This window comes from Gallinula chloropus (assembly GCF_964237585.1).
Source record: "Gallinula chloropus genome assembly, chromosome: 5".
Lineage (NCBI taxonomy): Eukaryota > Metazoa > Chordata > Aves > Gruiformes > Rallidae > Gallinula > Gallinula chloropus.
In genome coordinates, this window is record NC_140090.1 from 79,764,978 (window position 1) to 79,791,493 (window position 26,516).

Sequence of the window (26,516 nt, forward strand, 5' to 3'; positions counted from 1 at the left end):
GGGCACCAGAAACCAGTGCCCAGTTTCTGATTGACATTTATTCTCAAGATCCCAGTTCAGACACTGCTCCTCATGGGTTTTCTTCTCACATATCAAAATGACTCTCAGATTCCTTGCCCCCTTGTCCTCAGCTGCTCCATTTTACTGATGCTGAGCAGCTTCTCTGGCCTGATTTCTGTCAGCATCTTCCTGTTCTTGGATTTAAAATGAGCTTGATGGATTCCTCCTGCACACAACCAGTGTGTTTCCTTCTCCCCTGCATCAGGACCAACAGTGAAATGAGCAGGCAATAGGAGACCATAAAATAAGTTGTAAAACCTCTTCATCATCTACCACAAACATTGGGCTTGTTTTTTTTTTTTCCTTCTGACATGAGATAAAACCCAACAGCCTGAAGATGTGTCCTTTGCTTTCCTTTTCTTTCAGGGCCAGGATGGAACATTCCCACCTGCTCCTGCTGCTCAGTGGTAGCTTTCTCTTTGTGGATGCTCTACCCCCCAATGGAACTGAACTGCCAAAGCCAACAACAACAACAAGTAAGGACCTCACGTCACTTACGGGTCTGGGAGTGGGTGTGGAGAGGAACTGCTGAGCCCTGGGTGTTTTTCCTGGACTTTGACACCATTAACGTGCCTCTAATCTTGCTGGTGACCTCTGTGTTTGATCTCCATGTGACTGGGGCTGTGGCTTTTACTTTCTCTTTCCCATCTATGGGAAATGGGTGGCTCTGGGAGAGGGGAAGAAGCTCTGGGTGTCTCCACCTGCCTGGGCTGTGAGCTCTCCACGTGCCAGGAGCTGTCACTGGGGATCTGCAGTGGGATGGGACCTGGACACAGATAATATCAAAGAGTTACTGGTTGGACAACAGGGTGAATGTATTTAAAGGTCATGAAGAACCAGAATTCTGTGCTTTCTAATGAAAAGAGCTATCTGAGGCAGACTTGAGGAGATGGGTAATAGTTCAGGGGTCCAGAATAAGGTTAGCTCAGCTGAAAATCAGAAAAACCTTTCTCAAAGACCTGGGAGGAATCTTCTGCTCCTCACCAGTGTGCCACAGCAGCTTTTATTCCTCCTCATTCCTGCTTTCAGATTTTCTGCCTCTTGCTTCAGGCCTTCCTACAACTCCCTCCTAACCCCTTCCCTTCCTGGTGAGGGGGTAGGTCAAGTCAAACAAGGGTTTGTTGGGGTTTCTTAGCTTGAGATACTGAGTTTACTGTTAGGTTCTGTGATGAGATGATCTATTTCAGTTGCACATTGTCCTTATCCTTCATAAACCTCACTGTCTGTCTTCCAAATCTCTGTGCTGGTGGGTGGTGTCAGTGGGGTGGTGTTCCATTGTTTGGGTGGTGGCAGGGCATGACATCATGACTGCTTACATCAGAGGGAGATCTTGGCAGGGATAGCTGCTCTGCCAAGCTGGTTGAAGGGAAATGAAGCTGATGATGTTCAGTATAAAGAGTGTGGTGGAGTCTTGATAAGTTTCCATGTGATTCGTTGACACCCAGTCAACAGGAGGATGTCTCTCTGGGTGGGGAGTTTGCTTTTACTCTGCCTGTGAACCTTACACCTGCAGGGAAGCAGAGCTGGGGAGGAGTCAAATGCCAGGCATGGCTGGTGGCCACTTGCTTTTGGTCCTTGGCTGTAGGAATTTGGGTGTTTGGCATTTGCTTTCCACCAAATCCTTGAGGAATTTGCTTCCACAGGGGAAGTGGAGGGTTAGGAGAGCAAGGGGCTCTGCCATTAGCAATGACAGTCTTTGTGTTCTTTAGCTTATGGCTTTCAAAATAAATAGCTAATATAAAATAAAGGTGCACCTAGGTACAAACTTGCTGCTAAACAGCTCTGCTGAAGCACTGTCAGTCTGTTGTCAGTGCCCTGCTTCCTGTCTGGCACCTGGACCAGGAGAAGAGCAACTTACCCATTGGTCTGAATCTGTAAGAATATGGGAATTGGGAAAGGGAAGTAACTTGTTTTTGTGTCATTTCCCAGAATTTGAATAAAATCAGTAAGAAATGGAGTTTCTCTGTAGGTAACCAGCCATCTCCAGAGCTCAGTTCAACATCGTGGGGAATTTAAGTACTCGTGGTGAGGTGCTCAGGGAGCTGGGTCAGCACAGGACAGGAACAGTTGGACTGGATGATCTTAAAGGGCTTTTCCAACCTGGTGATTCTGTGTAGGATAGAAGTTGGAGGGCATGTTGGGGTCCTTTGCAGGGCTGCAGGTTGAAACAACAGTTCTGACCCAAAGCAGGGACACAGGATGCTGCCCTGAACCCTCTGTGGTCAGGTTTGACTGAGCACTGTTAAAGGGCATTGGTGGATCTGCTGAAGGGGCAGCAGAGATAAAGGATGCTCCCTGGAAACACACCAGGAATCTCACCCCAACAACAGGTGGGAGCCCTTTGCTTTTAGCTTTGGAGGGGTAGAGGGGTGAGTTCTCTGTGCTTTGAAGTTCAGACCTATGAATAAGCAGCTCCTATTGTGGGATTTCACCTGCACTCAGATAAACAAGATCTTGTCTGTTTGCCAAGCACTGGAGTAACTTCAGGTGCCCAACTTGCTAATCTAGTGCAGGCTGGGAGAGAAAAGTGCTTTAGCCCCACTCTATTCATGAGATCCCTCAGGCAAAGGAACTGCCCCAAGGCTCAAGAAGAACAAAGTTTGCAGACAATGCTGTTAGTTCTCTTTTTCTTTCTCTTCTGGTGGGTGGTTTTGTTTCTGACACGTATGGAAAGAGGAAAATCACAGCCCTGAAGGAAATGGTGAGAGGTTTCCAAAAAGAGCCCTTCAGATGGCAGGGAATGGAGCTGGTGAGAACCCCATGAGTCAGCCTGGGTGGGTGGCAGGGAAAGCACGAGGGTTTGCCACCACCCCCACCCCCCCTCCAGCAATAATGCAGCTCTCCTGTCAAGATGAAAGTCTCTATTTCATTGTATTTCTGAAAAACACCCTTGGGGAGTGTGATCTTTTTCGTGTGGCTGTGAGCAAAACCCTGGGGGTTTGGACCACAGGTCACTCTGGGTTGGAGCAGGAGGGGAATTCTCCTGGCAGTGGCTGTGCTAGAGGTTTGCTGAGGAGGAGATCTGCCTCTGCTGCCTGCATTTAATCATAGGTTCAGTAGTCAGGTTTTGAAGCAGCACTGATTAAAGAAGTGTTTCAGGTCTGTCTTTCATTCTCCACTTAAAATCCCACTTGATATCTGGATGGTTATGTTGGCCAAAGGTCTTTCAGCCTCTGAATCTACGAGGGCTGAAACCCAGTTGTAACTTTCCTTTATGATTTTTGGGCTACATCTATAAAATTACCAGTTTAACTGAAGGAAATGCAGTTAACAGAAGAAACTCTCTCAAACCACACTGTGCCTCACAGGCTCTGCAGAGATGAAGCCACTGGCGTGCCACTGCAGGGCTTTGAAGACAGACATGGCCAAGTTCAAGGAAGAAGGGTTGGTTTGTGGGGTTTGGCCCCATTTCCTTGTGAAATGGGAGGAGGAGAGGTGAGATCTTGAGGGCCACGAAGATGCTCAGAGGGCTGGAGCAGCTCCCCTACGGAGAGAGGCTGAGGGAGCTGGGCTGGGTCAGCCTGGAGAAGAGAAGGCTGTGGGGGGACCTCACTGCAGCCTCCCAGTCCCTGAAGGGAGCAGAGGAACAGGAGGGGAATCAGCTTGTTAAAGGGCAGAGACTGGCAGGACAAGGGGATAGAGTGAAGCTGGAGGAGGGAAGGGGGAGATGAGATATCAGGGGGAAGTTCTTTGCAGAGAGAGTGGTGAGGGGCTGGAAGGGGCTGCCCAGAGAGGGGGTGGGTGCCCCATCCCTGGGGGTGTTCAAAGCCAGGTTGGCTGGGGCCCTGGGCAACCTTGTGTAGCTCCAGGCCTGGAGGTTGGTGTCCCTGCCTGTGGCAGGGGGTTGGAGCTCTGTGACCCTTGGGGTCCCTTCCAACCCAGACCAGTCTGGGATTCTCAGGTCTCAAAGCAGAGCATTGCCCCAGTCCTTGAACTGTCCTTGATTAAAGAGTTGTAGATGGTAGTCTTGGCAGGAGGTTGTATTTCTCTTCTCTTGGGTGGGATTGGAGGTTTTCTGTGCTTTTTCCAGGAATCCCTTTCCCAAGACACCCCAAAAAGGTGGTGTGATCTACTTCAGTTCTTCTGAAAGGAAGAGATGGGGAAATCTGGGTTGTGTAACAAACTGAGGGAAATTTTAATGCCCCTGTGACTCAACTTGTTGTTTTTCTCCTGTTGTCTCATGGGTCTGGACACAGCTGATGCTGAGAACCAGCACAAACCCCCTCAAGCTCCTCTTTGCCTGCGAGGGGCAGATATTTCTGTGTAGTTTTGGTGTGTGTTCCTTTGGTGCATCGTGGTTTCTGTGTGAGTGCTGTGCTGCTCCATCCCACACAGGAACTGCTCAGCTGTTTCTGGCTGCTGCACCTTCATCCAGACACTCCCTTCCAACTGTGACTTTTTTCTGTAACCTTGCCAAGTGATGGTTTCTGATTACAGTGTTGTCATGCCTGTCACTTTATCACTATATACCACTTAAATGTCACCTTCCATGCATTTTATTGCCATCCCTTTCTTTCTACTATCATGTTGACTTGAGATACCTACTTCCCTTGCATGTTCCTCATGCCCCTACACCCCTCAGGGAGGTTTAAATACCCTGTTTGAGCATCCAGAGGGTTCCCAGCTGCTCCCAAGGTGCAAACCAACCCTCCAATGGTTTTGCAGGGATCCTTTCAGCACAGTTTGTATGGATGAGCCCTTTCCCAGAACACTGTAGGTTTTCCATCCTCCTGTACCATAATCCCATGTCTTTATGGTGAGGCTTGTGGCAAGGTCTCCTCAAAAAGGCTTTAGTAAAAGCAAGGGGAAAGGGAGAATTTAGGGGAGGGTGTGGAGGCAGGAGGTGTCAGGAGGATTGCTGGAATGTGCTGTTCTGACTGTTACATGCAGCTGAGAGTTGTTCCTGCTTAAACAAAACCTGTTGGGTTTTTAATGGTTTCGATGTCTTATCTATTGAAATGTGAAATGTGTCATAATTCTAACTGGTTCTTACACAATTATATAATATAAGGTGTGTTTTATACATCCTATGAGCCATGGAAGCTGCTGCAGCTCGTGGTGTCTCCTCCTGCCCTCCCCCTCCCTCCTGCTCAGGGGCTTTGCAGCCAAGTGCAGCTGGTGGTAAATGAGGTGTGTTTGAAGACTTTAACCCTGGAGTCCATCAAATCTGCACAAAGAGACTTTCTTGGGTCCAGAAGTTTCTTTTCAGTGGTCTGTGGGGACAGGACAAGGGGCGATGGGCTCAAGTTGGAGCACAGGGAGTTCCCCCCCAATCTGGGGAAGAACTTCTTCCCAGTGAGGGTGAGGGAGCCCTGGGACAGGCTGCCCAGGGGGTGTGGAGTCTCCTTCTCTGGAGAGATTCCAGCCCTGACCTGTCCTAGGGACCCTGCTTGGGCAGGGGGTTGGACCCCATGGGCTCTAGGGGTCCCTTCCAACCCTACAGTGCTGTGATTCTGTGATCTCTGTCTGGCTGAGAAACAGCTGAGGAGCATCAGAGGACAGCAGCAAACCTTGTCAAAGGGCTTCAAATTTAGCTCAATACCTTGTACCTGTTAAACTCACTCTAACTACAAGTAAATTCCTTGCTTGACCAGACTCCAGAAATTATCCTTGATGTTCTCAGCAGCAGGTAGTTGGGTTGTGATTTTGAAGGGGGGGAAAAAACCAGTGTCACTCTGGTCTTTAAAAAGAGCAGGAAGGGAGGATCCAGGAAATTACAGGCCAGTCAGGCTCCCCATCCCTGGAAAGGTGATGGAACAGCTTCTTCTGGGGGTCACTGAGAGGGGTTCCTTTCCTGCTCTGCTCTGCCTTGCTGAGGCCACAGCTGGAGTTGTGTGTCCAGTGCTGGGCTCCCCAGCTCAAGACAGGGAACTACTGGAGAGAGTCCAGGGTGGGCCATGAGGATGATGAGGGGCCTGGAGCATCTCTGGTGTAAGGAAGGGCAGAGAGAGCTGGGGCAGTTTAGCCTGGATCAGACTGAGAGGGGATCTCATCAGTGCTTACAAGTATCTAAAGGGTGGGTGTCTGGAGGAAGGGATGAGACTTCTCTCAGGGGTGCCCAGTGACAGGACAAGGGGCAGTGGGCACAGGCTGGATCACAGGAAGGTCCATCTCAATATGAGAAGAAAGTTTGAGGTGTCTGAGCCCTGGGCCAGGCTGCCCAGAGAGCCTGGGGAGTCTCCTTCTCTGGAGAGATCCCAAACCCTCCTGGATGAGATCCTGTGCACCCTGCTGTAGGTGACCCTGCTTGAGCAGGGGGTGAGACTGGGTGATCTCCAGAGGTTCCTACCAACCCCCACCATTCCAGGAATCTGTAAAAAGAGGGGAAAAAAAAAAAAAGAACTTTCCATTTCAGCTTTGTATCTATTATTAAATAATTTGTGGTGCTCTTGGTAAGTACCAGCAGCCTGAAACCACAGAGCCCTGATACCCCAGGGCAGACAGCCCCTGTCTCTAAAGCTTCACCTTTGCTGTGTTCAACCCACAGACTCGACAGAGGAGAACAAGTTCCACAAGGACTTCCTGACTTCCATGCTGATTCTCCTCCTGGTCTTCATCGTTTTGATTCTGTTGGCTGGCTATTGCTTCAGGTAGGGTCTGAGTGGAGCTCTTGAGCTGAGTCTTGTTTCGATATGATCTAATAAGGAAATGAAACGAGCCCTTATGGGGAGGCAGCAGCCTCCATCACAGCACAGAGGAGGGTGCGGCGGTGGGGTGGTGGCTCTCCCTGCCAGGATGAACAGAAAGAGCTTCTCCAGGATTACATGGTTGGTAAAGATCAGCTTGGGAACAGGCTCGGCTCCCTTTCCACTTGGTTACTGGGATTGACTGGGTTGGGTGTATTTCAGGTTCAGAAGACACAGGAAAGCTGTTGTGAACTCTGGGGACAAGAAGATGCCGAATGGGATCTTAGAAGAACAAGGTATGGAGAGAGTTGCTGTCCTTGCTGGTGTGAGATCTGTTTGTGTGTGCACAGGCTCCTTCATTCAGCTATCTTAGCTTTTAACTTCTAATACAAACCACAGGATTGTTATTGAAGGGAAAACAGTTTGGAAAAGAATGGATAGGGGTCTGTGTTTAACTACACGTGTGGATGATCTTAATTTGGGGCTTGGTCTTCAATAATTGTCCCTTTAAGTTGGGATACAGCAGATGTTTGTACGTGTTTCTCCTGCTCTTTGTGCTTTATTAGGATCCCAGCTGAGAGACAGGTTTCTGGCACTGCAGCCTCTGTGTTTAGGGAAAGAATTGTCTTATTCCTTTTAAAAAGGGGAGAAAAATGTCCTGAAGGATTTGTGAAATTATGGGCTGGTTCCTCAACATCAACAGAAACAAGCAGGGGGGTGAGACTGGGGCAGTGTTGGGAGCCCACAGCACTGAAGTGAAACCCTCTCAGGCCCCACAGATGTGTTCTGCTGGCTCTCAGTGTGCTGGGTTCATGCCTGCTAGAGAGGAGGCTCTTTGGGTGGGGGGGTGGCTGCCTGTGGGGCTGGTTCAAACCCTGCAAACCCAGAGGAGCCGTTCATTTTACCCATGACACAGAGAGAAGCCTAAAGCTGAAAGGAGCTGCCGGTCCCTGCCAGTTCCACCCCGCTACGTGTGAGCTGCAGAGGGTTAACAGACACCCTGGCAGTCAGAGAGAAAGTCAAACCTCTAAATAGAGCCCTGGGCTTCCTGTTTGGGGCCTGTGCACAGGAACCCCCCCCAGCAGGGCCTGGAGATCCCCGGGCCCTGGGTAGTGCCCTGGGGAGATGAATGGTCTGTGCAGCCACCAGTTTTTTAGTTTGCAAGTGGGAGTTGCCCCATTGCTGGCCCTGTGTGGGGAAGTGGTCTGCCTTGCTGTTTGCCCGGGGGGGTAAATGAAACTCATCTTCCCTCTGATCCTCCCAGCCGTCCTGGTGGGCAGCCCGTGGGGATGCTCCTCTCCATCCCCAGGATGTGCTCCTGAGGGGCTGTGAAGGTGGCAGGGGAAGGTGTCCTGGGGCTTTATTTCCTGATGTGGGGGTCTAGGTGGTGAGGAGCACTCGCAGCACCCCCTGTACCAAACCGGGCTGATGCTGGGGCGATCTGGGGTAACTGAGACCAGCAGCAACCACTTGTCTGGGTGCAGAGTTGCTGTTGTCTGACAAGTTGCAGGTGGATATTATTATTATTAGTAGTAGTATTTCCCTTCACAAGTTAAATGCTCTAGCAGCAGCCCTGGGTTAGTACAGTCTTCATCCTGAGAAGGAATCTCTTTGTCTAAACAAAACTTCATGGCATTTTACTCTGGTGGCAATACAAACCCCATTCATTATACCAGCAGTGGCTCTACTTGAATTTATGATGTTCTCAAAGCAGCTGCCTGACTTGTGGTTTCAGTTGGGTGGGTTTTTTTTCCATTTCATTTAAATAATCTTTTTCACCAACTGAAGTCCCATGAGAGCAGTATGCTTTGGCATAGAAATTAATTTGTAGTGGGAAATAGCTTGCTAGCTGTTGCTCTGGCCATGCCTTTAACAGGTACTTTCCTTGTACTGACAGACCAGCAACGGGTGATGCTGCTCAGCAGGTCTCCCTCAGGCCCAAAGAAGTATTTCCCTATTCCAGTAGAAAATCTTGAAGAGGAAATCCGGATGCGATCGGCGGACGAAGGGAAGCTGTTCCGAGAGGAGTTCAATGTAAGTCCCTCCTGTGTGCAGCCTGCGTGGCAAAAAGGGTGAGGGGGGCCAAGTCAAAAGATGTGCAGACACTAAGGGTTGGTGTAAAAGTGTCTGGTGCTGGTGTCTCAGAGCGTCGGCCCTTGAGGGAGCTGCTGCTGCTCAGACGTGTGTGGTCGCCCTTTGCAGCGTTACCTGCTCTGGGACAGGGCGATGCCAGATCAGTGATAGGTGTCTGTTGTTTGATGCTGCCTGAGGTTTGAAGAATCATGGAATCCCAGACTGGTCTGGGTTGGAAGGGACACCAAGGGTCCCAGAGCTCCAACCCCCTGCCACAGGCAGGGACACCAACCTCCAGGCCTGGAGCTACACAAGGTTGCCCAGGGCCCCAGCCAACCTGGCCTTGGACACCCCCAGGGATGGGGCACCCACCCCCTCTCTGGGCAGCCCCTTCCAGCCCCTCACCACTCTCTCTGCAAAGAACTTCCCCCTAATATCTCATCTAAACCTTCTCTCCTTCAGCTTCACTCCATCCCCCTTGTCCTGCCAGTCTCTGCCCTTTAACAAGCTGATTCCCCTCCTGTTCCTCTGCTCCCTTCAGGGACTGGGAGGCTGCAGTGAGGTCCCCCCACAGCCTTCTCTTCTCCAGGCTGACCCAGCCCAGCTCCCTCAGCCTCTCTTCACAGGGGAGGTAAGAGCAGGCCTTTAGTGTTTGCCTGGAAGCTGATTGAGAGGAAAATTGAACATGAATCCCTTAACCACTGATTTTCTTGGTGGTTACAGAGGGGTTTTTGGGACACTGGGTGTTTCACCTCTACAGGAGGTGCTCAGAGAAGGCAGCATGGCCTCTAACATTGTCCTGGTGTCGTTAGACCTTTCTCTTATTTTTCTGAGGGCAGTTTGACCTTGTGCTCTCTGTTATCATCCCGTCACTTCCCTGTTTGCAGCACCCTGTGCCCTGGCAGATCTACTTCTGTGAAGCATCTCAACTCAAAGGGCTTTTCTTTGAAAGCATTTCCTTGCTCAGAAAGGAGATTTCATTTACTCTTCTTTTTTTTTTCCCCCCTCCTATAAGCTGAACTTTAGTCACTTGTGGTCAGATAGACGAGGCTTAACCAGGGTCTGTGGTGAGCTGCTGCAGAGCTGGTTTCTATGGAGAAACCTGGTGCAACCAGCCTCCTCTGACAGGTCTGTGTTTGGTGGTGGTGGGGTCCTTTTCCATAGTTTTTATTATTTCTCTTCACTTCCCTTAGCAGCAGAAGGAAGTTGCACAAAGCAGTAGCTTAAATGTCGCTTAGGGAGTTGTGAAAGCCCATGCATGCCTTGATTAGGCAGTCTGTGAAGTTACCTTCTTAATTGGTGGTGTATTTATATCTGCAGTTTGTTTGGGGATGTGTTTAAAACACATCATTTCCTTGCCTTAGCAGCCAGGGAACACTGGGGAGGTATTTATCCAAGCCTACTAACTGAATGTGAAAACTCATCTGACAAGATGTGAGCTTGTGGATTTTGCCTCTCCTGATCAATTCCATTCCACAGTTAGGGCCAAATTTGGGGAGGAATTTAGGAGTTTTATTTTGAAAACCCTCTTTGCACTGATGGTTTTCTGCCCTGTGCCATGAGCGTGTCCATCCACACACAGGCACCGAGTCTGGAAGCTGGGGGCTGGTCCCCATGAGGCCCCAGTTTGTGAGGGGGGGTATATAAAGTCTGCTGGATGCTGGATGTGGGGTGAGGGTTTTTTCCCCTACTTCATATCCTGTTCACATGGATATACGAGCTGATAGGAAGAGAAAGGAAGGGTGAGAGGCAGCTGGAAATGGGAGTGATGGGTATTGGAGCCTAAACCAGGAAAGGTGGCAAACAGAACTCTGTTAGGGCAGCACAGGGAGGAAAAGGGGTTGAGATATCAGGACCCTTGGGCACAAAGACGTTGGTGTGACAACCTCACCCTCAGAGCATCCCCCAGCGCTCAGCTCCACCCTCCCACCAGCTGAGGTTAGGTCCATACCTGCCCCTTGCAGCTGTCACTGCCAAATCCTGCATCTCCAGGATGCAGATACAGGGGCTCCACTGTGAAATTGAAACAGATTTAGGCTTAAAAGGGCATTTTGGTAAATTTTTGAAGACAGCTCTCCTAGATGTGATTAACAGTGTTCTTTGATACTTTGATTTCTCCTTAAAGCCTAAACTACCCCAGAGATGTGCCTTGCTATTGCTGTACTCATGCACTAACCAAAATAGCAGCATCTCCTCCTGCACTGGGCAGAGCATCTACTTTCTCTACAGGAAAGAAGTAAAGAAAACATAAAAACATAAAAACCCACTAAAAAACCCCAACCCTCTTTTCTGTATGGTCCTTGCAAATCAGTTCTACCTCTGCTTATCACCTGTAATGCAAGAGGAGCTGGATGTTTGAAGTCTGTGATACTGCCTGGGTTTTCAGATTAAGGTCTAAAAAGCTTCCTGGAAGGATTTGATTTTGAAATTTTAATTTTGACTTGATTAAAAGGCTCATTCTGGCTCATTCCATGGGAAAAGAAAAAATAGAAGGAGAAGATGTGTTGATGCTGGGGTAGGTTGAGTCTTCTAGGAGCTTCAGAGAGATTGTAGGACTCCTGTGCAGGGTGGGGATGGGGTGGGGGGAGCAGATGACCCAGTGCCACCGGGACTCATCAGCTCCTCGTGATTTTGTGGGGTTATGGAGAGGATGTGATGAAGCTCATCCCTGATGAATCACATCCTCCCCTCTGAAGATGGGTGGGAGCAGCGAAACGGGCTGTGTCCTTGCACCCAGGGTTCACAAACCCTCTTCGAGTGGTCGAAGGTTTCTGGGGAGGTGTCAGGGCCTTTCAGGAGTTGGGAGCAGGGAATGGAGGGATGGCTTTGCCAGAGAGGACCACAGATCCCAGAATCACAGGGGTTGGAAGGGACCTCCAGAGCCCATGGGGTCCAACCCCCTGCCCAAGCAGGGTCCCTAGGACAGGGCACACAGGTCGGTGTCCAGACAGGTCTGGAATCTCTCCAGAGAAGGAGACTCCACACCCCCTGGGCAGCCTGTCCCAGGGCTCCCTCACCCTCACCGGGAAGAAGTTCTTCTGCATATTGGTGTGGAACTCCCTGTGCTCCAACTTGCAGCCATCGCGCCTTGTCCTGTCCCCACAGACACTGAGAAGGGGCTGCCCATTTCCCCCTGCATCCCATACTTAAGATATTGATAAACATTAATAAGGTCCCCCCTTTAGTCTTCTTTTCTCCAGGCTGAACAGCCCCAGCTCACTCAGCCTTTCCTCACAGGGGAAGATGCTCCAGACCCTTAATCACCTTCATAGCCTCCTCTACACAGAACTCTGTGACTCTTTAGTGGGAAACTTTTTACTGAAAGAGTTGTGGGGCTGTGGCACTGGCTGCCCAAGGAGGGGCTGAGTCCCCACCCCTGGGTGTGTTTAACAGAGGGGAGATGAGGTGCTCAGGGATCTGGTTTAGCACAGGACAGGAATGGTTGGACATGATGATCTTAAAGGTCTTTTCTAGCCTGGTGATTCTGTGAATTTGCTGCCTGACTTGAAATTTGAAGAAATCATGTTTGAAGTGCTAATTACTTCTTCTCATGCACAACATAAATTAAGTTTCTGTGTCTTCTAAACTGTAAATGTATTTTTAATTAGCAAAACCACCGTCTCCATTCATGTGAGGAATGAAGCCCTTTGCTACCAGCAGCTCTCTTTTCATTTAACCTTCTCTTTTCTTTCACAAGTTGAAGTGATATTAAAAAAAACACCCAAACAAAAACAAAACAACCCACAAATGCATGTTGCCATTTCCTCTGTGGTGGAGGAGGAGTCCTCCCTCCCCGCACCCCCTTTTACCCAACCTCACCCTGAGAACACACAGATTGCTGGGTTTAGGGGGAAATTCCAAGCCCTGCTCTTGGCCAGGCTGGGCAGGGGTAGCTGTTTTACACTCAGAGCTGCTGACTGTTATTTCCCTTCGTGATTCAGACTGGGCAGTGGGAGGTGGGAGGGAGGAGAAGGGTGGGAGGAGGCAGTTGTGTGGTCCCAAACCGCTGGGGCTTTACCCCGGTGGGATCCAACGTGCCAACACTGGGCTTTAGGAGTTTGATAAAGGAAATTTGTGAAACTGGATTCTCACTTACACTGTTCCTGGCTAAAAGCACAGGGCAGGAACCTCATGCCGTGGCTCTTGATGGAATGGTGCCTTTTCCTGATGTTCCCCTTGCCCTAGGGTCCCCACCACAGCCTGAGCTCATCTGCCTGACCCCTGTGGTGGCATCTCAGCAGCTTCTTTAGCCTGGAGAAGGGGAGGCTGAGCGGAGACCTTATCACTCTCTACAACTCCCTGGAAGGAGGGTGTAGTGAGGTGGGGGTTGATCTTTTCCCCCAAGGTACCAGTGATACAACAAGAGGACATAGTCTCAAGTTGTGTCAGGGGAGGTTTAGGTTGGATAGTAGGAAAAATTCCTTCACTGGAAGAGCAGCCAAACATTGGAGCAGGCTGCCACAGAGGTGTCGGAGTGACCATCCCTGGAGAGGGTTCAAAACACGTGTAGCCATGGTGCTCCAAGACATGGTTTAGTTGACATGGTGGTGTTGGACAGACGGTTAGACTTGATGCTTTTAGAGGTCTTTTCCAACCTTACAGAATCTGTGATTCAGCATGGAGGTGGAGTTGCTCCACTTCAGTCCCCTCCTTGTTTCCATCTTCACCCTCCTCTTCTCCATTCCTTCCTTTGCTTCGATTGCTCTGCAAGACTGTCTTGTTGGGTTGGGGTTTTTTTTTTTTAAGCTTGACTAAATTTATCCCCAGTCCTACATCTTGCTGATTCCTGGCAGAATTTGTGCTTGCACAGTGACTTCCAGCCTAAAAACCTTGGGATTCGTTTCTCCCTCCTCTCCTTCCCTTTCTGTCAGCGTTGGGCCCTCACCTGTGGATCTCAACAAGATGCTTGAGATTTCATATTTGTAGCAGTGGAGCTATTTAACAATCAGACTCTATTTATGTTATCAAACCAACTGTTCCTGCTAAAAGTAGCTGTGGGAGCCGAGCTCGCTGGAGCATCCGTGCGGCTGGGTCACGGCGCTGTGAATCACCGCGGCAGATGGCAGCTTGAAGCAGCAGCCTGGGCTTTAACAGTTCTCTCTAGCTGCCATCTCTGGTGGAAAAACACTTATTTTTCCCCAAAAAAACCTGCTGAACTTGCTCTCTGTAGTGAAAAAAAGTCTGCCAGGACGTGGTTTCCTGTTATAGAGGAAGGAAAGTTGCTGGGAAAAGGAAGAACACACGTTCGATGCCGCTGGATGCGAGGTGATGCGTGTGGATGTGGGTCTCCCCTAGGCCCTGCCTGCTTAATGGTTACCTGTTCTCTAACACAGTGGCTTTGGTGTCCTTTTGTCTTTCAGTCCTTGACAGCAGGATTCGTGCAGGGATCCTTTGAAATGGCAAATAAGGAAGAAAACAGGGAGAAGAACAGATACCCTAACATCCTGCCGTGTAAGAAACCCCCTTGTCTTTCAACTCGGACACTTCACTCCAGCACGGAGCAAACCTGTAGTAGCGTTGCTGAAAGTAGTCAAGTCGTACAGTTTTGCTGCTCATAAATGTTCTTCCTGTGGTGTTGGGGCAGAACCTGTCCTGCTGTGACACGTCTCCAGTATTGACCATCATCTTCCAGGCTTCTCTGTGGCCTCTCCCAGGTGCCACGCTCTGAACCCTGAGCTCCCACAGGCTTCTGACAAATCCCCTTATGTCCAGTGGATATTGTGGCGCCTTGGATTAGTTTTGAGCAATCAAATTAGGCAAAGTTTGGACTTGGAGTGTTTTAGAGGGGTGGTCCCAGTGATTTTTAGGTGTGGGAGCAAAGCAACAAGTCTGTGGAGAAAGTTTCTTGATGAGAACAAGGAGGGAGCTGGGTTGGGACGTGCATGCTTAGTTTGGCCTCCTGTGTGCAAGGAGGTTACGTGCTCCAGGCTATCGGAGGTGCAAACGTGCTTGTAATGTTTTTTCTTCCAGATGACCATTCCAGAGTGATTCTGACCCAAATCGATGGAGTCCCACCTTCAGACTATATTAATGCATCATATATAGATGTAAGTTGAGAGTTTCCCACTGTTGGCCAAGCTGCCAACTTTGCCTGTGAATTAAACAAGTGATTTTCTGCTACCACAGGTTGACATTTCCCTTTTTTAACTGCTGTGGTGTTTATTTCCATAGGGTTACAAGGATAAGAATAAATTTATAGCAGCACAAGGTAAATTCTTTTCATTTCCCTATTCTGTCTATCTTAGGGCTGAATGTATTTAATTCAAGGCATGCTTTAGAGGTTATTTTCAGCTGCAGATTGTGGCCTGATGGGAGGTGGGATTTACAGGTTACACTGTAATGGAATTAAAACCCACTGCTGGCCAATGCTGTGCTGAGCAAGAGACTTGCCTAAAGCATCAGAGCAATAATGGTATTTCAGGAGAGGGAGACAGCAGATTCTGTAAAACAAAATAGGATTTTTAATTTTTTTTTTAAGGAAATAGGTGGCATATTGAAAAACTGAGCAGGATGTAGTGAGCATGGGTGGGGGGAGGCACCCAGCGTGTAGGGGGTGGGTGTTGGTGCTGGGCTGTGCCTTGAGCAAAGCTCTGTTCTGTCTGCAGGACCGAAGCAAGAGACAGTCAATGATTTCTGGAGGATGATATGGGAGCAGAAGTCGGCTGTTATTGTCATGTTGACCAACCTGAAAGAGAGAAAAGAGGTAACGAGCTTTTGGGTTTGCTCAGGGGTGTCTCTCTGTGCTCCAAAAGCAGCCGTGGCCGCTCAGCATCTGGCCGGTCACATTTCTGACCACTTCCTCCTCCAGTCCTGGTTACCACATCCGAGTTCCTGCTCATAAAGTATCTTCCTTTCCAAACTGCAAATTCCTGTGTGTCGATTAAGAAAGGGGGAAAAAATCCAGCAGCTGATATTGTCCTGTGTAGCCCATAGCCCAAGGCAAATCCCATCCTGTGTTTCTGCTGCGGCACGGCTGCGCTCCTGGGCCAGTTTGGTTACAGGTGAAGATAAAAACTACTCGTTCTTCCCAGCATGAGGTACCAGAATTCTTTGACACATGCCCTAAAGAATTAAAAAGCAAAGCAGCTGCAAGTGAGAGTGGTGCTGTTCCTTCCCCTGACCCCCTTTGCCCCTCCCATTGCACGAGGCTTTGCCCAGGCACTGGCTGATCACCGGGATGCGCACGACAACCTTTTAACTTCAGTGCTGCTTCACAGACTTGACAAGCTGAGTTAAAACAAGAAGGAAACAACCATCAGAAATAGTCAAAATACTTTTTAATAATTTTTTCTTCCTCTGAGGGACAGTTTGCCCCCCTGAGTATGCTACACCCTTATTGGAAATAAATAAGACCTCAAAAATGTAAGCCTGAGGAAAAACCCCTTCGTTTCCATGGTGGGTGTTGGAGCGTGGTGAGGGAGGAGACAGGAGCAGTGTGATGCCTGAGAGCTGGGCTTCCCTTGCCTGAGGGCACCTCTCCTGCCAGTGGGGACACAGGGGTCAGCAGCAAGAGATGGCTTTGGGAAGGAGATGGAGGACCACTTGTGAGGCATCACGTGCCACGTTGATGGGACAAAGGGCCCTCATACCGATTTTATGTGTTTTTCACAGTGAAGCAAAGGTAATGTCTGTGCTGTCTGCTCCCCACAAGTACAAGGACTGGCATTCCTGGTCTTGTCCCTTCACAAGAGTGGTGTCTATATACTGCAAGTACAGCCTTGCTTGCAAAGGGGGTCTGTAAAATGACCCCATTCCCAATCCGAGCAGCCTGACCTGTTAGATGGGGATGTCCCTGATGACTCCAGATGAGAACTGCCTCACACGTCTCACTGAATGCACCCAGAGCTTCAAGGTCCCCCCACAGCCTTCTCTTCTCCAGGCTGACCCAGCCCAGCTCCCTCAGCCTCTCTTCGTAGGGGAGCTGCTCCAGCCCTCTGATCATCTCCATGGCTCCTCTGACCCCTCTCCAACAGCCCCACATCTTCCTTGTATTGCGGTCCCCAGTTTGTGAGTGACGGATGGTGACATCAGGCTCAGTGGTGTGAAACTCCCCATGTGTTTGTACAGGAAAAATGTTACCAGTACTGGCCTGACCAGGGGTGCTGGACCTACGGCAGTATCCGGGTGTCGGTGGAAGACTGTATCGTCCTGGTGGACTACACCATCCGCAAGTTCTGCGTCCAGTCGGTAAGGAGCGGTAATGCTCTTGCTGGGGCTTCATCTTCTTTTTCAAAGCAAATTATTGAGATCTCAGGTATTTGCCTTAAAGAAATGAGGGAAATCAGTTAAATGTATTTGCAGTCTGAGAAAGGTGAGGCGCCTCTCCTAGTCAGGTGAGCGAGCTCTGCTTGTCGGCACGCACAGCGTCCGCTGCAGTTTGATGGGTTGCAAGAGGTTCCACTTGGTTTCTTCTTGTCTGTAGCCAAGGGCCGCAGAAAGTCATTCCTCATGACTGCTGGGGAGGGAGTATGCAGCCAGTCTTGCCCTTTCCTGGGACAAATTGCATGGGTAAATAAATGAACGATTTGGATATGTCCATGTACTCAGAATAGACATTAGATGGCCAGTGTCAGACAGTGTTACAGCTTGATTCCTCTTGCACCCTTGGCCTCCTGCATGAGTTAATGCTTTAGATGGGAAGAGAGGTAGTGGGATGCCTTGGCTGCTGTCTGCAGTGTGTAGCCTTGTATGGGAGGCTGGAAATTGCTAGAGACCCTCAGCTCTTAAAGGGAGGGCTTTACAAGCACAACATTGGCAATGCAACAGCCGTCTAATTCAGATTGAAGACCAAAGACAATACAGCATCATAGAATCTTTAAGGTTTGAAAAGACCTCTGAGATCATCAAGTCCAACTGTCAGCCCAACACCACTGTGTCTGCTACACACTGGTGAGAAGTGATGAACACGTATAGCTGTGTAGAACTACCTGGAGAGCTCAGCACCCCTCCGAATAGGGATGGATTCATTTGGTGGGGACCAGGTAACGTTACAAAACCAGTTGGCTTTCTCCAGTTGGAAAGACACAGCCTTGACCCTGGCAGACAGACTCAGAGCTCGTCAGACAGATACGCTTCCGAACCTCGAGGACAGGTTGTGGTTAGTGAGTGCAGATGAAATGGTGCTGGGCTCTGCAGTGGTTGCTTCTCTAGTATCTTCTCTGTTATTCATGAGGAGCAGGACATGAAACTGGCAGTGGTTGGCTGTTAGAGGTGCAGCCCTTCTGTTTTGCAGACGTGATCCAGCAAAGGCTGGCCCTTGGCATCTCATAGCAGAGCAGATCCACAACAGTTAGGCTGAATTTTGTGAGTTCTGTCTGAGGCTGCTGAAAGATGTGCCATGAGGACTTTGGAAGTGAAAAAGGAGTTAAGATTTGATCCATTATTAACAAAAACTGCAAGTCTCACTCTGCAATCCTGGGATTATTCCCATTTTCACTGCAAAGATGCATTTGACCAATGTCTGGTAATTCCACTCTGTGGCTGTATTTTACCTAGGCTGTACACTACTAATCCTGGAGCTGGCTCTAAGTCTTGCAGTTAATTAAAGTAATAAATAACCACGGCAGCTTGTTTATAAATCTTTGCATGAAACACAAAATGTCAAACTCAGGCTCTGTGTGTTCCCTGCAGCTTCATGACGGCTGTAAAGCTCCCAGGCTTGTTACGCAGCTTCACTTCACGAGCTGGCCTGATTTTGGGGTGCCTTTCACACCTATTGGGATGCTGAAATTCCTGAAGAAGGTCAGAACGTTGAATCCTGCCCATGCTGGACCAATTGTGGTTCACTGTAGGTATGTATGTGCTCTTCTAGCTGTTCTCATAGCTTGGTCTTGCACGTATGTGTAGCATATTGAGGCTCAATTCGAATCTTCTGGTCATAGGCTGCAAAGTTTGTGTGTGTACATATACATTTACTTATGTGTTTATGTTTATAGATGTAAAGGGCAATCATATGTGGAGTTTTTTGAGAGCCCTGGGTAAAACCAATCTCAAAAGAGCTGTCCTTCCTTGCTGTTACTTTCACATTCCAACAGAAATCCTTGGTTTGGCTTGTTTTTCATCCAAGAGTCCTGCCCGGTGTTTGGTATAAATTTGTCCTTTGTCAGAAGAACAGGCTTGTAATACAAATCTCTGCCCTTTGCCTCTAAATGCTCCGCTGAGAATTCATCCCCCACGTCTCCCACAGTAAAACTGCAGTTTGCTGGGGTGTCCCTTAAATTCCTCCAAAGTTTGGAATAAAGACTTGCATTTGAAGGCTGCGATTTAAAAAATGTACTGTGTACTGAGCCAGAGCATGGTCCAGAGCATGCTCCCACTCAGTCAGCCTCACACCAACTTCCTCCTATAGTAAAGGCTTCTCCTAAACTGTTTGTAATCTTACATTAACCAAACTGCACACTCCAAATCAGTTTTAAAAAGAATAATTGGGATCTCTATAGCAACTGTGAGCTCCGAGCTGAGCGAGCGGTGTCTTCTGAAGAGCGATGCTCGCGGTGAGGTTGGGATGGATTAAAAGAGAAGGACTAGCAGCTCGGTTCTGCTGGGGTTTCTTTTAAAGGAAATGGTTGTAGACTCATCTATTTGTTGCTGACAACTAGAAATACTCTGCAAGAGCCCTCAAAGGCTGTACTGTTGAAAAAGAGTATGTTTGTCCTGACCAAGCCAGCTTTGTTTTCCCCCTTCATTGTTTCCATCCAGACCTTGCCTTGCTGGGATTCACCTTCCCTCCCAGCTGCCACACAGGACAGGCTTAAGGAGTTAAAAAGACGACTTTCCATTGCCTCACGTAGTCTTTCCTTTGAGAAACCCACAATGTTTTTGCCTTTAAAACCTTTCTGTGGGGGCTCGCGGTGGGTTTGAGCTTTGTTTTGCCCCGAGAGGAAATTCCATCCTCAGTTCAATCAGCTGAGGCAAAATACAGGAAAGTATAAAGCATCTTACTAGAAACCTGGAGAGATGTGAGTGGGGTGATCCCACAGAAGGAGGTGACGGCCGTGTGTGTCAGCGCCGGGGCCTAGCGCGCTGCTGCGGCCTACTCTGGAAATACAGAGCCAGAGAGGTGACACTTCATTTCCACCACGGGTCAGGATGTGACACTATTGAATTGTGGAGGAAAAAAAAAAAGGAAAGGGAAACTCATCAGTAGTGAGTAAGAGCCCATTTTTAGTGAGCTTTTGTGAGGGTGTCGCCCAGGCATTCCGAACAAACACTGCTCTGTCGGAACGGGGGGGAACTTGGTAAAGCACTAAGTCAGCACTTGGAAGCAAGGAAGAGCAGATAAAAGCAGGGAGGGGGACACCAGGTTTTCCTTCCAGTTCTTTTTATTTCCAGAAGTTTTCAGGAATATGGTTTTTCTGGCGAGCAGAAAGCTGCAGAGAGGAATAGCTGAGTAAGGGACATCCTGGTGTGGGGTGAAAATGGACAGTGGGATGGATAAAAGCAGGGAGCTCCCAGGGGGTTGTGAAGTCACCAGCTTGAGTGGGAAGATGAAGGATTGAATTCAGCACTGATCTGAAGTGAGGAGAGGTGAAGAAGGGAGAGGCACGAAGAGGGAATGAGGAAGTGCAAGAAGGGGTTGTATCTGCAAAGGGGAGAGAAGTGAGGAAGCTGAGTGTGAGGTTCAATGGGTTAAAGCTCGCAGGACTGAGCACTGAATCCCAGACTGCTTTGGGTTGGAAGGGACCTCAGAGATCATCTAGTTCCAACCCCCTGCCATGGTGGGGACACCCCCACCAGTCCAGGGTGCCCAAGGCCCCATCCAACCCATCCTTGAACCTTGCCAGGGATTCAGTGGCAGCCCAAGCTTCTCTGGGCACCCTGTGCCAGGCCTCCCCCCCTCAGAATAAAGACCTTCTTCCTAACATCTAATCTAACCCTGCCCTCTCCCAGCCTGAAGCCGTTCCCCCTTGTCTTGTCCCTGCACTCCCCAGTGAGCAGCCCCTTTCCCACTTCCTGTAGGACCCCTTTAAGTGTTGGTAGGACACAATGGAGCCTGGAGCCACCTTTTCTCCAGGCTGAACAAGCCCAACTCTCTCAGCCTGGCTTCATAGCAGAGGTGCTCCAGCTCCCTGATCATCTTTGTGGCCCTCAGGAGAAAGCCTCAGGCCTAAGGACAAGCGCAGACTGGCGATGGGCAGCCCACATGATGGTTTCCAAGAGGCATCAGGAAGAGGGGGGGAAAATCCCTGGAAAATGAGAGTTGAGACTGTAGGTCTGGAGGTGGGCTCCTCTGTGGTGGCAGAGGTGAAATAGGAATGAAAGGAAGTGAGAGGGGAGGGAGCCTTGGCTGCTGAGGGCTGGCCTGTGGTCAGAGGCCGCAGAGGGCTGGGGGCTTTGGGTCAGGACAGGGTGAGTGAGGAGAGAAGGGAACCTACTAAACTGCTGACTGGGCGTGAGGGAAACAGGGGACTGAAGGTTGCAGTGGGCTTGTTTGCTGGGGAAGAACTTAGTGACATTTCCATGGAGATCCCTGGGGCTCCCTGGGCCTGCTCATCTCTGCACCTCTGGAACGGGAGGCTTGGGGGGCTTTGCTGCCAGGTGGTGGTTGCTCTTAGAGACATCTGGGTGTACTTCTGAACTCAGTCATGCTGTGCATGCAATTTCATTGCTTTTTTTCCTGGCATTATTTAAAACTTTACATTTCCTGGCTGCAAATTCACCTGCATCTTTGGGCACGCTGGGATGGGGGGAGCAGGTTTTTTTGTCTCATTCCAGAAGGTGTTTGAGGACATCCCAGCAGTTGCTGTACCAAGGGAGCTAACAGAAGGTTAGAGGAGAGCTATTAATGCCCAGCACAGGATGCCATGCCCTTTTCCTCAAAGGAAGAGCTGAAATTCGTGGGAGTGCTGTAATTTATAATGATGAGACTCCCTCTCGTGGCTGTTGCGGGGTATTTAATAAAAAAAGAAGTATTTTGGGATGGCAGTGTGTTAGGAAGTGCAGGACTGGTAAGAAGTAACTGTTCTCTAAATAGTGTGTGACAGGAAGCATTCAGATGGGATGAAAATCAAGGAAAAAGTAATTTAAAATTCATTTTAGACCAAATTATCGAAGCTAGCCAAGCCCAATTGTTTTTTCCAAAGGTCTTTCCTAGTATAATTTTGATCTCATCATTTCTGAGCTGATAAGAGCTGATGTTTTCCATTACAAACTCTCACACCCTTTTTTGGCCATCATTGTTAAAGCAAAGAATGAAAGTTTGGGTTTCATGTTGAGTATTTCAGCCCAGTATGAACAGCAACGTGTCATTGCTGGAACAATTCCTGTCACCCATAGAATCATAGAATCATAGAATGGTCTGGGTTGGAAGGGACCCAAAGGATCACAGAGCTCCAACCCCCTGCCACAGGCAGGGACACCAACCTCCAGGTCTGGAGCTACACAAGGTTGCCCAGGGCCCCAGCCAACCTGGCCTTGAACACCCCCAGGGATGGGGCACCCACCCCCTCTCTGGGCAGCCCCTTCCAGCCCCTCACCACTCTCTCTGCACAGAACTTCCCCCTAGTATCTCCTCTCACCCTTCCCTCCTTCAGCTTCACTCCATCCCCTTGTCCTGCCAATCTCTGCCCTTTGAGTCCCCTCCTGTTCCTCTGCTCCCTTCAGGGAGGGGAAGGCTGCAGTGAGTCAGCTGAGCTTTGTCTTCTGTTTGCTTTCCAAGCGCCGGTGTGGGCCGCACGGGCACGTTCATCGTGATAGACGCCATCATGGACATGATGCACGAGGAGCAGAAGGTTGATGTCTTCGAGTTTGTTTCAAGGATCCGTAATCAGCGTCCACAGATGGTTCAGACTGACGTAAGTGGACTTGCATCCCTTGGAATGGCAACCTTTTGTGGTCAATGAGGAGTATGCTTCTGTGTTTCCACTCTTGATAACCATCCCAGTATGTCCTGCTCTGTTACACACTGGGATAACTGGCAAGTGAACAAGGCCCAGTAGAAGGATGGAGCTGGGGAAGCAGGTAGAGGTGGGTAGGGCGGTGAAGACCACCATAAGGCACGTTATCTTTAGGGGTCACACCCAGATTTCCCCATGTGCAAGAGGGTGGAATTTTAGAGAACATGATGATGTAACAGGAAAACACCAGTTTAGCTTAAGGTATATTTCAATAATTAACAGATTCTAGACCAAACGAGATGGGTGAAAGCACCAGAACCCATAGCTTCACTTCCTTGCTTGTTGGTTTGCTTATCTGCCTCTTTCTTCGTTCCAGATGCAATACTCCTTCATCTATCAAGCCTTACTTGAATACTACCTCTATGGTGACACAGAGCTGGATGTGTCATCCTTAGAAAAACACCTCCAAACATCGCACACCGCGGCGCCAAACCTGGTCAAAATAGGGCTAGAAGAGGAATTTAAAGTAAGTATGAAAGTCCTTTGCTGTAGGATTCCTGCACGTGGGGACAGCTCGGCCAAAAAGATGCTTCAAAAGCAGGACAAGTGTCTCCTTAAAAGAAACAGTCCCTCAGAACAGGAGGTTGGGTGGATGGGGCCTTGCTTAACATCCTGTTCTGCCAGTGCTCATTCAGAGCCTCATTGCCTTATGGCCCTTTGCCTCTAGCTTGTTGTTTGTTTCCCAAAGAGAAGTGGAATTGTTCTTAATTGTCCTTGTGGTTTGGCACCGGAGGCCAGATCAGATAATGCTGGAAGAGGGAGCTGGAGTACATACACCTAATTTACATCTCAGTAGATTCGTGTGCTGGCTGCTGATGGAGAACTTCACACAATCTGTGCTGAACAGCCAGACCTGTCAGGTGGGGAAACAAGTAACAGAGCTTTTCTGTCAAGTGGAGGAAGCCAGGATGGTTCTTTATTCTGGTTCTTTACTCTGCCCTCGGGAGGCCCCAGCTGGAGTCCTGTGTCCAGAGCTGGGGCCGCAATAAAAGAAAGATGTGGGACTGTTGGAGAGGAGTCAGAGGAGCCACAAAGATGGGCTGGAGCAGCTCCCCTACGGAGAGAGGCTGAGGGAGCTGGGCTGGTTCAGCCTGGAGAAGAGAAGGCTGTGGGGGGACCTCACTGCAGCCTGCCAGTCCCTGAAGAGAGCAGAGGAACAGGAGGGGAATCAGCTTGTTAAAGGGCAGAGACTGGCAGGACAAGGGGGATGGAGTGAAGCTGGAGGAGGGAAGGGGGAGAGGAGATTTTAGGGGGAAGTTCTTTGCAGAGAGAGTGGTGAGGGGCTGGAACAGGCTGCCCAGAGAGGGGGTGGGTGCCCCATCCCTGGGGGTGTTCAAGGCCAGGTTGGCTGGGGCCCTGGGCAACCTTGTGTAGCTCCAGGCCTGGAGGTTGGTGTCCCTGCCTGTGGCAGGGGGTTGGAGCTCTGTGATCCTTGGGGTCCCTTCCAACCCAACCCAGTCTGTGGTTCTGTGATTATTTCCAAGGCAGCCGTGCTGGCCGCGATCAGGGTTTCAAACAGACTTTACTGTCCTGAGGCAACAGTTACAACTGTTCAGTGACTTCTGCACTGAAATGTTTGTTGTGTACATAGTTCTAGAGCATTTAGAGACACACAGGGGTTAACTGGAGTTCTCCCTTTACTTTAAAGGGCTAATGTAATTGGAAACTGGGAACTGGGAAAACAAAGTGATATCAAAATACACCCACTGATAAGGCAACAAGTGGGGAATTCAGAAGTATTGGGCCCCCTGAGGGAAGGCTGCATTAAGGGGCAGGGAGAAATGCTGAGTTCCAGCATGTATCCTGAAAAGCATTCAGATGGGCCAGGAGCACCAAGCCCTCCTACAGCCAGAGTAGGGCTGTGTAGTAACCAGTGTGAGAGTCTCTAGCATACAGTCTGCTGAACACAGTGTTACAGGGTGGCTGCACAGTGATTTCTCAGAGGGAAGGGGCTTTTTTTTTAATAGTTTGTGGCTCATACTAGAGATTTTATGGGAATGGAGACATGTTCCTGACACTCAGTGCCCACCAAATACCTGCCAGGTGTGTAATGGATACCACAGAAATCATCACTGGGGTGAGAGCAGCGTTTGTCTTCTGCCAGGGCATGCCAGATAAATCATGGGGATATCAGTCCCTTCACCAGCAGAAGCTGGAGATGGATGGAGCCAGCCTGGGGGTTTGGTGTGATGTGGTCCAAAAACTTGGGCAGCCTTGTTAGGGCAGAAACTGGGAGCTGTGCTGCAGGGAGCACAGTCAGGACCAACACACTGGAGATTTAATGCTCTGAACAGATTGTAATCAGAGTAATATTGGCCTTCCAGTCCCTTGAGGAGCTCTGGGAAAGCTGGAGAGGGATGGGGACAAGGCCCAGGGGAACACCTTCAGCTGCAGGAGGGCAGCTGGAGAGGGGCTGGGAGGCAGAAATCCTTCCTGGGGATGGGGGAGGCCCTGGCGCAGGGTGCCCGGAGAAGCTGGGGCTGCCCCTGGATCCCTGGCAGGGCTCAAGGCTGGGTTGGATGGGGCTTTGGGCAACCAGTGGAGTCACTTGGGAACCCCCTGAGTACCAGATGTGATGGACAAGAACCACTTCTGGTCCCAGTTCTCATCCTCATCGGTGTGTCTCGTTGCAGAAGCTGACAAACGTCCGGATAATGAAGGAAAACATGAGAACTGGGAATCTGCCAGCAAATATGAAGAAAGCAAGAGTCATCCAGATTATCCCATGTAAGAGATCAGCTGTGGGTGAATAGAAACAAGGGCTAGAAGTACCTGGTTATCCTAAGGTGTAGATACCTCCACACTGAGAACAGCACAGCTCAAATCGAAGCAACTCTGTTGGGACAACTCAAGAGCTGAGAGTCCTGCCTGCAGCTGGAAACTGCAGTTTGGCAAATAATTGCTGTGTCTGTCTTCAAGAGAAGAAGTTTTTACTTCTCTGGTGGAAAATTCAAATGGTTTCAAAACCCATTGGGCTGTGTGGAGTGGTCATGTTTGGTGTTGGTTTGTTTTTAGCTTGGAGGTGTTTTTTGAGGGGTGTTTCTGTTAGCTACCCCCTTGGTTTTGTTGTCCTCTCTGCAGACATAGCTGCTCTGGTTTCTAGAGGACTTCCTGCTCCAAACAGCATTGTCCTCTCCTTACAAAGCCCAACACCATCATAAAACCTTTGTGGGTGATTTAATGAGTTTTGGTTGGTTTGGGTTTTTTATTTGATGGATTTAAATGTGTCATGGTTGGGTTTTTCTCCGGGATGGAGGTTGAGGGGGAGCAGCACGTTATGTCTGTGCCTGAAAGCGAAACCTTGTTGGCCATATCCTGTGTGACTGGAAAAACAAGAGCAGACAAGTTAGCACCCTCCTTCACCGTGCCTAAATCCTCTTGATAAGATCTTTCAGACACTCTGGTTCTCACATCAGAGACTCTGTCGGGTCTGTTTATAAATGCAGCAGTGGAGCAGTCAAGGTGCAGTTAAGCAGGAGCAAGAACAGGCTTTTTCTTTCTTTCAGATGACTTCAACAGAGTGATTCTGTCCATGAAAAGAGGGCAGGAATACACAGACTACATCAACGCTTCCTTCATAGATGTATGTACAGAAACACTGTGTGGATTTAAATTGCAAGTTGAATGTTTTGCCATCACTGCTAAGCCTGCCTAAAGAGACACAGTCACCTTGGCTGAGGAGGAACATTATGGGATCTGTTTGGGTTTGGATTATGTATTCCAAAGAAATTTCTTGCCTGGGGGGGTCAATTTTATATTATTTTGTGTAACTTCTGCATTCTTCATGTTAGACTTACAAACTCAGGCTTTCATTGTATTCTAAAAACTATGGGCAGTAAAACAAATGAGCTGTAAACCTGAC

General features: G+C 49.3%; 1 protein-coding gene across 2 annotated transcripts in view; it reads left to right on the forward strand.

Moving 5' to 3' along the window:
• Positions 1-433: 433 nt before the first annotated feature.
• Positions 434-26,516, forward strand: part of PTPRE (protein tyrosine phosphatase receptor type E) — a gene marked incomplete at its 5' end in the record, with an annotated part of 35,229 nt that continues 9,146 nt past the window's right edge. The window contains 14 exons of one of the 2 annotated variants that reach the window (XM_084264365.1): positions 434-536; positions 6,548-6,650; positions 6,909-6,982; positions 8,584-8,720; positions 14,120-14,210; positions 14,730-14,806; positions 14,931-14,967; positions 15,365-15,462; positions 16,827-16,946; positions 18,390-18,550; positions 22,417-22,552; positions 22,971-23,120; positions 25,288-25,381; positions 26,161-26,237. In XM_084264365.1, coding sequence (XP_084120491.1) covers positions 434-536; positions 6,548-6,650; positions 6,909-6,982; positions 8,584-8,720; positions 14,120-14,210; positions 14,730-14,806; positions 14,931-14,967; positions 15,365-15,462; positions 16,827-16,946; positions 18,390-18,550; positions 22,417-22,552; positions 22,971-23,120; positions 25,288-25,381; positions 26,161-26,237 — 1,458 coding nt within the window. Of the gene's footprint in view, positions 537-6,547; positions 6,651-6,908; positions 6,983-8,583; positions 8,721-14,119; positions 14,211-14,729; positions 14,807-14,930; positions 14,968-15,364; positions 15,463-16,826; positions 16,947-18,389; positions 18,551-22,416; positions 22,553-22,970; positions 23,121-25,287; positions 25,382-26,160; positions 26,238-26,516 lie in introns of those variants that run through there. The other variant, XM_084264366.1, reaches the window with a different exon arrangement.